Source organism: Pempheris klunzingeri, chromosome 13 (assembly GCF_042242105.1).
Source record: "Pempheris klunzingeri isolate RE-2024b chromosome 13, fPemKlu1.hap1, whole genome shotgun sequence".
NCBI lineage: Eukaryota > Metazoa > Chordata > Actinopteri > Acropomatiformes > Pempheridae > Pempheris > Pempheris klunzingeri.
Genome location: NC_092024.1, coordinates 3168993 through 3181833, shown reverse-complemented (window position 1 = coordinate 3181833; position 12841 = coordinate 3168993). Strand labels below are relative to the sequence as shown.

The 12841-nt window shown below is 43.0% G+C and overlaps 1 protein-coding gene across 1 annotated transcript in view; it reads right to left on the bottom strand.

Moving 5' to 3' along the window:
• The window catches only part of arhgef10 (Rho guanine nucleotide exchange factor (GEF) 10), a 48079-nt gene extending 35652 nt beyond the window's left edge, over window positions 1-12427 (bottom strand). The window contains exons 1-3 of the mRNA XM_070842227.1: window positions 12302-12427; window positions 5175-5284; window positions 1030-1431 (exon numbers count right to left, since the gene is read on the bottom strand). Of these exons, the coding sequence (XP_070698328.1) occupies window positions 1030-1431; window positions 5175-5211 (439 nt within the window). The 5' untranslated portion in view covers window positions 5212-5284; window positions 12302-12427. The remainder of the gene's footprint in view (window positions 1-1029; window positions 1432-5174; window positions 5285-12301) is intronic.
• Between the last annotated feature and the right edge of the window lie 414 nt (window positions 12428-12841).

The window sequence follows — 12841 nt, the reverse complement described above, 5'->3', positions numbered from 1 at the left end:
CTGCTGCCAAGGACAATGGAACAATGCTACTGAATACATAATACATTACAAAATATTTGGACAGCTTACTTGTAATTACACAATAATTCATTTGATTATTAATGTTTATTTGACTACTACAACGATCCACCCACTGAGATGGGTGCAAAAAGAGTCATGTTGTGAAAGACACCTGTATTTGATACTTTCCTGAAAGGAAAGTTGTAGTGTGGAAAATGACTCAGCTCACACCTACTCAATCATTATGGTTGGACGATCAAATGAGATACAAAGCTAAGGAATTCTATCAAAGAGACATTTAACACTGCCAAGAGTTTAAAAAAAAAGAATTACTTATAATGTGTGTGCTACTGTATTACTATTTCATCAATTATATTTTTGATTAGACTGAGCAAATATGCATTGATGTCATTTGCATGTACTAACGTGGAGCCATAAATGTCTGAGTTATGATTTATAGTAGAGAATCATGTAAAGAAGTACATTTTAGAGGTAGGAATCGGGTCGCATGTTACATAAGCTAATAATCTCCTAATGATAGAAATGCAAGGTGTGTGTGTGTGTGTGTGTGTGTGTTCAAAGCATACTTCATGAGGGCTGAGAAATAAGTGCAATGTGGACATTCGCTCACTATGGTACTGCAGAATAAGTGAGTGAGAAAGAGAGAGAGAAAAGCAGAGTCTGGCCCTGCCTGCTGCTGCTGTCAGTGCTTTCTGTGATGAAAGCCAGACGACCTCCTGCAGCAGGCAGCCAGAGATACAAGGTGTCATCAGAGAGACAGACAGCCCAACTTTACTGCTTCCCATTAGCCTGAGCTAAAGGTGATGGATTACGACCAGATAACGTACACAAACATGACAGGAGAATGTGTTAGAAAATATCAGCAACATTTAAAGCATTATTTGTGGTGAACTACTGTCCAAACACAACTTTAGTACAGAGAGCTTCTGCCGCAAGGAAAGGCTGAAATGGGCTAAAATACTCTGGCTCCCCTAGAGCCAACAATAAAATGTCTTTTGGGTTGCAAACCTGTTATTCCAGGATCTGTCTCTGCGTCATCTTCAAGAGGAGGGGGTGGAGGTGGTGGTAAATCTGTCTCTGTGTCATCAGTCCCCTCAGCAGCAGATGTCCTCTCTCCTTCTGCTGTTGCTCCACCTGCTGCGGAGGATCTGCTTGTGGCAGCTGTTGTGTCTGCTGATGATGGAGCTGAGTCGGATGTGGTGGAAGGTGCTGGGGGGTCCAGGCTGGGGAGACGGCCTTCAGGGTGACCGTCCACCGTCTTGCATTGGTTCTGGTCATCGCTACTGGAGCCAAGAGGAGCTGGGGGTGCGGGAGGTGGCCGATCAGCCTCAGGAATGTCATCACCACTATCATCAAAGTCGAAGGCTTCCCCCTCATCGTCATCTGCAAAGGGGGCATTGTCTGCCAACACTGGGGGCAGAGAAAGGGTTCAGGGTTCAGGGTTCAGGTGGAGTGCTGGATTATATCACCAATTCAGAAAATGTCAGATCAGAGTCTGTCAGTATGAAGATATATAACATGAGATGATAAAGGTTTGTCAACTGGTAAAGATTTTGTTAGCTATCCCTCTAATATATCTGGTTATATTAAGACATATTAAGACTACAAAGTCTAAATGTTGTAACCTGCTGTCTGTTGCAACAGTCAAATAGGTACGGCATACCCTTTGTATCAAAAGGCCAGGCAAGTTGAGAATAAAATACGTAACAGGTAGGGTCATCATACCACACTGTATGCTTTTTGGGATTTGGCTAAACATAAATTAAATTTAGGTAGGATTTAACACTATAATCATATAATTTCACTCAAAAACTACTTTTGAGATGTTTATAGTTACACTGTGGGTGGCAGTTTTAGTCCTTGAGCTGTTAAACTTAAAGGACTGGGCCACATACAGACTTATAATTAAGGGTGGGGTCTAGTACAGCAGTATGTTTTCTTACAGATTTTTTTTTTCAGATCAAGGATCTGCATCAACACAGAACATCAGCTGCTCTACTTAAAAGCGAAAAACAAACTAGAGCAGAGCTACAAGATATAGTTAGCGTTCAAAGGCGTCACAGTCACATCACAGCGCTCACTTGGCAGCAGACAGGAAGGGAACAACAAATGCCTTTCCACTTTCCACACTGCAATTAGGCCAGCAGGAAAGAGAGCCGCTACTCCCTCCAGTGAGTAGTGCAGCCTGAGTTTTGCATTAAGTCTGATTTGATGAAGAGTGTAGGTCAATAGGTCTAGGTCAGTAAAGCTCATTTAAGAGCGACAAAGAATAAAGAGATTACGAAAGCACATGTTCAACTGTCATTTGCTGTCTTCATGTTTGGGCCCTAAGACGGCATTTTAGATTTCATTCAGTGGAGTACTGAAAGACTAAAGTAGAGAAAACATTCAACAAATTCAATCTGAATTCAGTGTTGTGGAAAATATTAGGTGATCATTTAAGCGGGGATGACAGAGAGATACATTGAGCCAAACCCACAGAGCCTGAATGGAAGGAACTCCTATTCCCACCATTCAACCCTTCAGCTCCTCTGAAGAGGTACCGATTTTCCTATAGAGAGCCAACATTTAATAGTTCTCCTCATCGTCTTAGAATGATATTCTATCTTTGTCACAGTTCTGCTTGCATGCATACCACAAATTCCTTCTAAGTACTTCATGGCTTGACAGTATTCACCTAAAGTAAGTCTAGAGTCCTACTCTCATATCCTGACCGTGCTCCCAAAGAAAACAAAACTCCAAGTTTGCACAATCTTGTTTCCATCAAAACATGATGGGCTATCCCCTAATGCTGCACTTTCTACTGTACTTGGATTTTCAGTTGGGAGAGCATTAGACTGAAGATTTAAAGGTCCCTGACTCAATCCCAGGTTTCAGCATTTTGACCTCTCCCTACCACAACGATAAAAGACTGTGCAAATCCTCCACAAAGCTTACCTACAGCACCTTTTCCTTTGGACACCAACAATATCCATTGTGATTTCCCAACATTTTCTACACTCTGCCAGTGACACTTAACTTAAGTATTTATGTGGCCATTTAAAGTTTAGCAGATAAGGTTATTTTTTAAAACAGTTACCATCAAAAGAACCACGTTCACTGTTGTAACATGCTGTGTTATGCCCCCAGGCTTCAGCGGCCCACTGACACTGACCAAGTAAATCTTAACTCAGAGAAACTCCCTGTAGCAAACCCAATAACTTTGAAGTCCCTTACAGCAATGTGCAGAGCCCTAAATCACCAGTACAATTCCCTCAGGCATGGACAGGGTTGTTTCAGCCTGTAGTCAGTGTGTGGGGGAGCGGTCTGTGACTGATGTTCAGGGTCAACATTGTGGCCCTAAGTCCATCTGCACCCGTGACTTTTAGCTGAACGAAGAGATCTAAAAAAGAGCAAACCTGGAAACAGTGATACTATCGGTCTTTTTCCATCTATGCGATAAAGGTGTGGGACACAGAGATAAGGCACAGGTAGCTGGCTAATAGTTAGCAGTACTCCAGGACTGTGGCATGTATATTCATGTGCCACTGATTGCCCCAATATGCACTCAGACCCTCTCTCTGTGGTCTCAATGTGTAATACTTGACTGTGCCAGAATAGAACAGGGCCTGATTTGATTGGATTTGGCCAGATGACGAGTCAGAACTGGCCATTCAATAGTACATCTGCAGCTATGTGTAGATGAGACCATTGATAATTGGCTGCATGGGTATGCACGGCTGCAGCTTAGCTATACGGCCTGTGCTCGATGTTGACCTCAGTTTACAGTGCAGGGACACATATCTTATCATATAACCAGTCATGAGGATCTGTATTAGTTTCCAACGCTAAATTGGAAATAATAAAGCATCTTTACTCTTTCCACCGTTGTGAGAATGCAGAGTACGAAATAACAGGAAATATACATGCAAGTGAGTGAGCGCACACACATGCACGCTGACACACATACCCTTGCTGAGGTGTCCATTGTCAATTCATAATTACAATATGGATTCTGTTCTGTGGGCCTATCTCCACTCTGCTACATAATGGTCTGCTCAAATGAGTCACTGGGTTACAATCCGCTCCAGCATCGCCCTGGCAACAAAGCAAGCCACTGGCCAGCTGGAGACGAAGCATTTCTCTGGCCTGTGTCTATCCCCGGAGGCTGTGTGTGTGTGCGAATGTGTGTGTGTGTGTGTGTGTGTGTGCTGCTGCAGCAGTATTCAGCCTAATACTGAGGCACATTGTCTGCTATTCACAGCAGCGCAGCACATTTTACCCTCCTTACTCCCTCGTTCCTCTGCCCACACACTTCACAGAGGTGGAGAAGCAGAGGAGAGGAATCTTTGTTGTTTGCTCATACTGTCCAGCTTCCCCGGCCCTCCACGAAGTGATCTGACCATGAGATGATCTACAGAAGCTAGCAGGTGATACTATGATGGGTGAACTGCGGAAAGTTTCAGCTTAGGGCTGCAACTTCTGATGTCATTTCAAGGCAGGCCAAATATATTTATATAGCACTGTTCAGACACAAGGCAATTCAAAGTGCTTTACAGGGACGTAAAACACAATAAAAACAGGGCACAGAAACATTAGAATTGCATGTAAAAGACAATAAAAGCATGTCGATAAATAGTTACAGGTTAAAAGCTCATTTATTGGAAAGCCACAGTAACTATTATTTCATAGTTACTGATTTCATTTCAATGCAGATTAATCAATTAATCAATTGTGACTGGAACTAAAGAACATTTGGCATTTCTGTTGTAAAAATTACAAAAAACAGTTAACCAATTGTCAAAATATTTGCAGCATATTTTTTTCTGCCAATAGACAAGTCAATTAAACATCTCATCTGTGACAAATTTAAGTTTTCTCCATCTACTTCCAAGCGTTTTATTGCCGTTTAGTGGTGAGGAGGGAGGTGCTATTACTTCTGTATTACTAAGTACATTGAGTTCTTCTGTTTCCCAACGTCTCATCCAAAAAGATTGTGGCCCATACGGGGGCAACTTTGGCATTATTAGCACTGCATTAGGGTGCAATGCCAACTGAGCTTGCCGGCACATTTAACATAGATGGACCCAATCGATCATCATCATCAAGTCAGGGTATGAAGTTAAGGGCAAAGTGCATAGCATGTATGAGTAGCAAAGATTTGTTGACTTTACTTTCAGGAGGTGGGGGAGGAAAGTCTTCCACATCCATGCTTGCGGCTCTTCTCCTGCACAAGCTCTTCAGACAGCAGCATGAAGAGGATCAGCTACACCGACACACATTCCTAAAGGAAAAAGACAAACGTCATAAAATGGCAGAATGGGCGGGTTGATATTCACAGTATTTCCACATTCATTTCGCACTTGTTTCCATACGTTAGTCACATCTGGCTCTGCACGCTAGTTATTCTATGTCACTCTATTACATGAGCGTTTCTTCAGTGGCTCTGTTGTGGTCACGGTCTGGTACGTTTTGTGTCAACATCAGAATCTAAACTGAAGCTAATTCAGACAAATGAATGAGTGAATAAAAACAAAAGAAGCTCTTATGGTGCTCTTGGGGACTGTTGACACTACAACATGTTGTGTGCACAACATTCGCATATGCTAATCGTGGGCGTGAATAATGTCGTGAGTATAGTGGGCTCAGCCACCATTATAAGAGGCCGTAGCCTGTGGAGTAACCAGTATGAAAAGGGTCGAGGGGTGACGCTGAAACAAAGTTAGTCAAAGCAGGTTCACATTCAAGATTTAACCCTTGTTTATTGTGGTAACTCGGGTACTAATTGATTCAAAGAGAGTCAATAGTAAACATGCAATTCTACATTAGTTTACTTAACTGTGACCTTATTGAAGTGAGCACATTTACCAGTGGTCTAAAATCAACTGGTTTCCCACAAGTAGTTACATTTGCACACTTTCTTTAATAAATCTAATACAATCAAATCAGACAACTAAACACAGCTAAAGGTGCATCACTATTCACCTCTTTTGTTCAAGCTGAAGATAGCTCTATTCACATGCTTGATTATCAAAAAGGTTACACTATGCCACAGGCTGTAAGAAATATTTCAATGTAAATTAAAAACAAAGAATAGCATCATGGTCAATGACATTTTGACTTAATAGCAACCACACATTTTGGCCAAGGGAAATGTCATCAGCATGCTGAGGCAGGAGACCTATGGACCTGCATGGGCATGAGAGACATCGCATTCCTCAGCAGCACACCTATTGTTTGCAGATGTACAACTCTTATCCAGAGGTGACAGTTTCTGTCAAGGGCCTCATCTAGAAAAAAGTTGTGCTATTTCCAGACTTTTTCAGCTCGCTAGTATCCACAAGAACAGATGAGAGAGTCATGACATCAGTGGCATCGCGCTGTAGCATAAAGCAGCCATTGTTGTGGTATGCATGCCCATCCATGCCATCTCTGTAGTCCAATACAATCCATAACTAAAGTTCACAACAGTCGACTTCTAACTAAGACAAACCTACGCCACACTGTTGCAGCAAACAAGATCCAAAGGATAAACCATTCTGAGTCTCAAAGCTTGTTTTGTCTATAAATAATGTGAAATCCTCTGCTTCTTTGTCCTCCACCCTATTCACTGGGCACAAGGCCAGAGCAGTGGATGTGAACACACAGGGCCAGTGTCTGCTGAATACAGTGGAGCTGACAGGTAATGCTCGCGCTAACAGGCAGGTAGGGTAGCCTCTGCATAGCCTGAGGAGAAATAGCCTTCACAATAGAGAAGAATCCAAAGAGACAGACAGGAGCAGCTACAATGATACATCGTATGAGTGACAATGAAGCCCTCTTTAGTATATATACTGCAAGGCCTGGAAAAGTGATATAGGAGTGTGAAACAGGTACTTACATGACATATATGGTTGTAAATTCACATTTTTAAGTGAGACCTACCAGCTTAGTCCTGACAGAGGCCTTGAGGGTGACTCATCTCTCCCTTTAAATGTATCATTCGAGGTCTAGGACAGCAAGAAAAGGAAGGGACAGAGGGGGGAAGAAGTAAAATATTCAGGTGTGCCCCTCTTGACGCAGAGGCACAGAGGAGAGAAGTCACAGAGTCTGGTAAAAGCAAGAAGACTTCTCCTGTTTAATTAAAACATTTTCCTTCCACACTTTATCATTTGTAATATGCATTAAGACAAAATGATAAACTTAATTAGCGTCTAGAAGAGCTGGCTCTGCCTTTGATTGCCTTGGTGCACATACAGTTGAGACGCTAAAAGACAGCCTTTCTTACTTCTTTTTTTTAAGCCAGACTGCTTTCTCCAATCATCTTGTCTCCTATAATTACTCTGGTTTTCATTTTTTTTGCCTGCTTCTTCAAGAAAGCTAAATGCACCTTTCCACAAATGACATCCTGCATGGCCTGTGGTGTGTACCATCCAGACACCTGGCTCATCCCATGAAGATGACCAACTCAACAATAACACTCCCTACATCTGTAGCATCTGTCAGCAACCTGCCTGCAGCACTGTAAACAGTAACACCTTTACACTGTGCATCAAAAGCAGGCGAGTAGGTGTAGCTTACCGCACGGAGAGGGCAACTAAATATTCACCACAATTCATTTCTAATCGCACTGCTAATCTGCTCAGTGTTTAACTGTACAGTGTACAGTGTACAGTGTTTAAAAGGTACAGATTTACAGTCTGATCTAAGACAATGATCGAGGGCAGAGCAGGAGACACTAGAGAGGTAAAATCTGCTGCATAGTTGATGACAGACTCAGTTGAGCATGTCATTACACGCTGAGAGGGCCGAGCTGTGCGCTGTAGACAGGAAAACAGTCATCTGGCTTGCTGGTGTAATGTAGACAATTTGCTCACCTGTGTATTCCTAATAACCTATGTTAAAGAACAGAAAAGGACAAGGATCAGCAACATGTTGACAATATGTATCGTACATAGGCCTACATATTGTCAACAGTCCAACAGCTGTCTAAAGGATGGCACTTTCAGTAACAATTGCAAAGTATTTGCAGATTTAGCGTTCTGCAAGAACTAATCAACGATGGACTGAGCAAGCACACTCACTCCTTTACAGCAATATCACCTTTCTATGAATTCATAATAATGCACAAATTACACAACATCTAAACAGAAGAAATCAAGTAACCTCCAGACAAACACAGCACATGGTAACTGGAAAGTAACCAAAGATTTCTTGTAATTTCCCTACAGTTTCGAACCGGATTGTAAAAAACACTAACCTTTGTCTAATTTTCCTTATCTACACCAAACCCCATAGCCATCACTTACATCTATGGCAAACAGAGCTCAGTCAAAAATTAATTGATCAACACATACACAAACACCCTGGTTTTGTAAGGGGTTTTGATTCTTCTGCTGAGTTTTCTGGAGCGCACTTAATGACAAGTGGAATTCCACACACGGGCTGAAAGTCATAAACAAAAGCCTGGAGGAGAGGGTGGTGTGAGAGAGAGACTTGTAGTCTGCTGTGAGCGTCTGTCTTTGGCTTTGCAGCTCTGTCGCTGGATGTTTTGTTGAGCAGTGAGTCCCAATCTTGTGCTTCTGCCAGGATTACAGTAATCAGGCCTCGGCCGAAAACAGCACATCCCAGGCCTACAAAGAGTGGACAAAGTATTGTAATGTACTTGTGGGGATGTTCAGGGGAGGACAGGTTGGCTCTGTGCAGCATACTAAAAAGGAAAAAAAAGGTGCCCAGACTCTTCACAATCAGCATTAAATAGCTGAAAAATAACAGTATTCCTACAAAACCGTACACCTTGGTTTGTGTAGTTTATGTGCCATGTAAGAGGAGAATCATTTCACTACTTCACTAATTCTCATATGCATCGCAAACCATCAGCTAAAAAGATCTGTGGTCCAAACAGGAGTCAAAGCCCTTGCCTTGGCATCACTGACAACATACTCAAAACAACTGATGTAAGCAGCCTTAAAAACCCACTGCTCTTTTTGTGAACACCATGGTGACAATATGATGTAAGTCCACTGGTTGTCTACTGTGCCCAGTAGCACAAACTGTTCAGGACAGATACAGTAGCTTTGACTCATACTAGATGAATCCTGCAACCCTCAGAATATCAGTTTCTGGGCCAAGCAGTCTTGACAACACACCCGTCTTTATCACTCACCTCAAAAGGGGTGGGAGAGACTTCAAACAAGGCGTAAGATCTCCTTCAAAAGTGAGAATAACTCCTGGCAAGATGACACTGTTGATTAGATCAGCAAGGGACAAATTGGAAGCATATTCCGATCATGGTAAATAAGAGCTAAGCAAGCTCATAATTACATCTCCTTTTTGTTTCTGTCGCCTTGAGCATAGCAGAATGTCCATGCGTCCGCCCAGTGTGACATAACCGACCCTCAACGCACGGAACAATCAACACAACCAGACGACCAGAGAATGAGTCTGGTAATCCACATCAGCTAGCAGTTATAATTATAGGCCTAATGGGGAAGGGACTGAAGGGAAGACACTTCAATAATCAGAACCGCAGGGCTGCAGCAGTTCCATTTGATGTCAGAGGTGCAGGTCAATTGGACGTGGGTGAAGTTTCTAACTCGAATGTGGTCAATGTAATCTACCACAGTGACTCATTAGTGCATGGTGCCACCCATCACATCACAGTATGCATCATAACCATTGTTACCATTATAGTACCCCACTATACTCCTCCTAAGAACCCTGCTACAAGGGCAGTATTTTGGAGACAGTTTTAATATTACTACCATAATGTTCATTACATTCTCAGTAAAAGGACTGACAAGGCCCGCCCAGCCTGGGAGTCACTGAACAAAATGAAAGACTGGGGCTGGGACTGTGTAATATTTGAAGTGTGGTGTCTATTTGAAAACAGAGGCAGCCACAGTCTTGGCTGTCACTCCTAACTGGTCTCCACCCACCCAGTGAGCCACACCAAAGCTCTGAGAGTCCAACATGTCACCAGAAGAATACTACATGGTGTGTGGCAGCAGTGGATAAGCGGCTGCTTCAAAGAGCTTTTGTTGACTGGGTGGACTTAAGCTCCGAATGCATTTTAATATGAATAGAGCAACTCAGTCCGATTACAATAAATGACCACAGGAAAACCGCAGTACTCTTGATTGTCACAGCCCCGATCACTGCGTCGACTTCAAAGGGTGGAGACGCTTCCTGAAGCCAAGATTGCCACTGACCCCTGACTTTACTCATCCTTGCTAAGAATTGCTATGCAGAGTCGTCATCTCTAGCTCAGTTCATAGAGAATGGTACTAATGCAGGCGTTTGAATCAGGAGAATCTGGGAATCTTGGTGTGTGGGTTCTCTTTGATGTCTACCATGTACCATAGAGCAGCAATGTGTCCGATTAAACTCTGGCTGACGACTTTTGTGACATGGCAAGACCCTCACCACCCCAACCCCCCTCATGTCCTGTCCCTCTGTGTTGTCTGCTGGTAAATAAGGGCTACAAGTGCCAAAACTATTATTTACAAACACCATACAATGTATGGTGAGGGGCATACTAAAAAATAAATATCTTAAATATATCTAACACATGTTCCCAACTGCAAAAACAAGTGTGTGGTATGTGAGCAATTTCACATATCCACCTCCAGAAGAGGAGAGACCGTTTTTCCCAGCTGCTGCTGGACTAATCCATGTCTTATCTCAGTGGATCCTTGGTGGGGTGGTGGGTGGACAATGAATCCAGAACTGCTTTTCTAAAAATGAATGGTATGCTCCTCTGCTCAACCACTGTGTACTCTAACACCCCGAGCTTAGTCATGGTAAACAGAAGGCATTTCCATGAGCCGCTATTGGCAAAGTAGAATTACTGTCCAGTCACAATTACTTAAGCAATAAGTAATTCCTGGCATTTCTCCTCTGAACTGCATCTGTGTTCACAGGCCATACCAGTCACACGAGAGGATGTCGCAGTTTGGCTGTACTCTGTGTTTTCATGCAGATGACGAAAACGTTGATAAGATGCAAAAATACTACCTCCACAAGTATCTATATAACAGATATGGCACACAGCAGCAGCACACTGTCAGCATCCCTTTCCTTAAAACGCCAACATTTTCGTCCCAAAGGTGTCTGAAAATATCCAGCTGTGGTTTGACGAGGATAAAGTGTCACACATAAAGGACTCTATGTCTACATGACTAGCATGACAGCTTACATGACGAAACGGCAGTCAATCTGAGCAATCTGTGCTCCCGGGACAGCCCTCACTATGTGTTATTACAGCGGAGGGAGGTATTGAGCATCTGTGTTTGCAGACAGGCCTCCCTGGTCATTTGCCAAACAAATGATCTGTGGAGCTTTCTGTGTGCATGCACGTGTGTCTGAATGGTACATCTTTCTCAAGTACTGGACACGCATGACGACCAAGCAATGCAAATACAGATCAAAGCTTGTTGGATTGAAACCCTTTGGGAGGCCACGCTGAGCTGACCAGATCCCTGAAAGCGCTCGCCTTTTGTTGTGCAGACGGACAGCTAGTAAAGGAAACTGTTTAATTATATCATGGTGTTACGACCTATTAAGACGGATCTTCCAGTTGAGCGAGGCTGTGCTGTGGTTTCGCTGAGGAATGCTATGCATGACTACTTGAATTTGTAGTGCAGACTGCTGCAGCTCAGGAAGACATCCTCACTGCTCCATAATGTTAGGGGAGGACTGGACACAGGAGTTCTCACACTTTCTATGTCACTTTTTTTTTTATGAATTAAGTTAACTTGTGGTTATCATTCAGATGGCAAACCTGGCAGTCTTTTTCTTCAGTCTTTTGGAGACAAAAGGCTATCTTGCACCTGCAACTGAATCCTTGAGGTTGTGTGAGCACTGAGAAATCAGCCTTAACGTTACATGGCAGAGTCAAAGCCTCAGGAAGTGTGTTATGTGTGTTCATACATTACATTACATTACAACGAGGGGACAATTTAGCTGATACATTTTCAGTTCTTGTAACAGTTCATTTCGACATAAGGACACGTTAATTAACATAAACGCGCAGAAACAAATCAGTGACTGTCTTTGTACAGCAGGTAGTTGACAGTGTTGGCAACTTGGCAAAGTTAGCAGAGGCGCCACGTTAGAGCCATCTCCCAGTGCACTGTTGTAAAACACAAAACACACTCAGCCCACCACTATTACACCAAACAAACATTTTACACGACTTCTTATCGCTTATTTAACCTAAGCTCACTGCTCACCTAAACCAACGGTTAGCAAACTCCTAGCAAAGATATGTTTGGGACATTCAAAACTTTGTCAGAAACTTGGAAAAATGTCCCCAACTCACCGTTTTATGACTTTTTCCCAGAAGACTTTGCGTTTCCCTTTGCAGTAACACCGTGCAAGTGTTAAACGTAAAACATTTCCGACTTCAACACAAGCTAAAACACATCAAAACACATCCACTTTTCGCTCAGTGTCCTTCTTTTAACTTCACTGACTTCGATGCAAGCTGACTCCATCCATGAACAACCCCCCTCTCACCTTCTCCAAGCAGCTGATTGGCCGACGCGTCGACAGGAGCACGCTGTGATTGGCTGAACGGGACGTCAATCAAGTTCCCAAAGTCTTCTCCGGTAGGATCGGCTCGGGTCGGACAGAGGAGATCCAAGCTGCCCACGTGACGTGTGAGGTGGCTGGAAACAGCTGTCTGGAGAGGATGTTGGATTTAAGTTGTCTAACTGTGTGGTGTACTGGCAAATGTACCAATTATGTCTGCATAATATTACTTATAACTGGAAAATGAAACTCTAGTCTGTTTCTCTTTACTCTGATCACACTGTATTGAAATAATGTCCTGATTGGCAATTCAATGACTCAGGTTAGG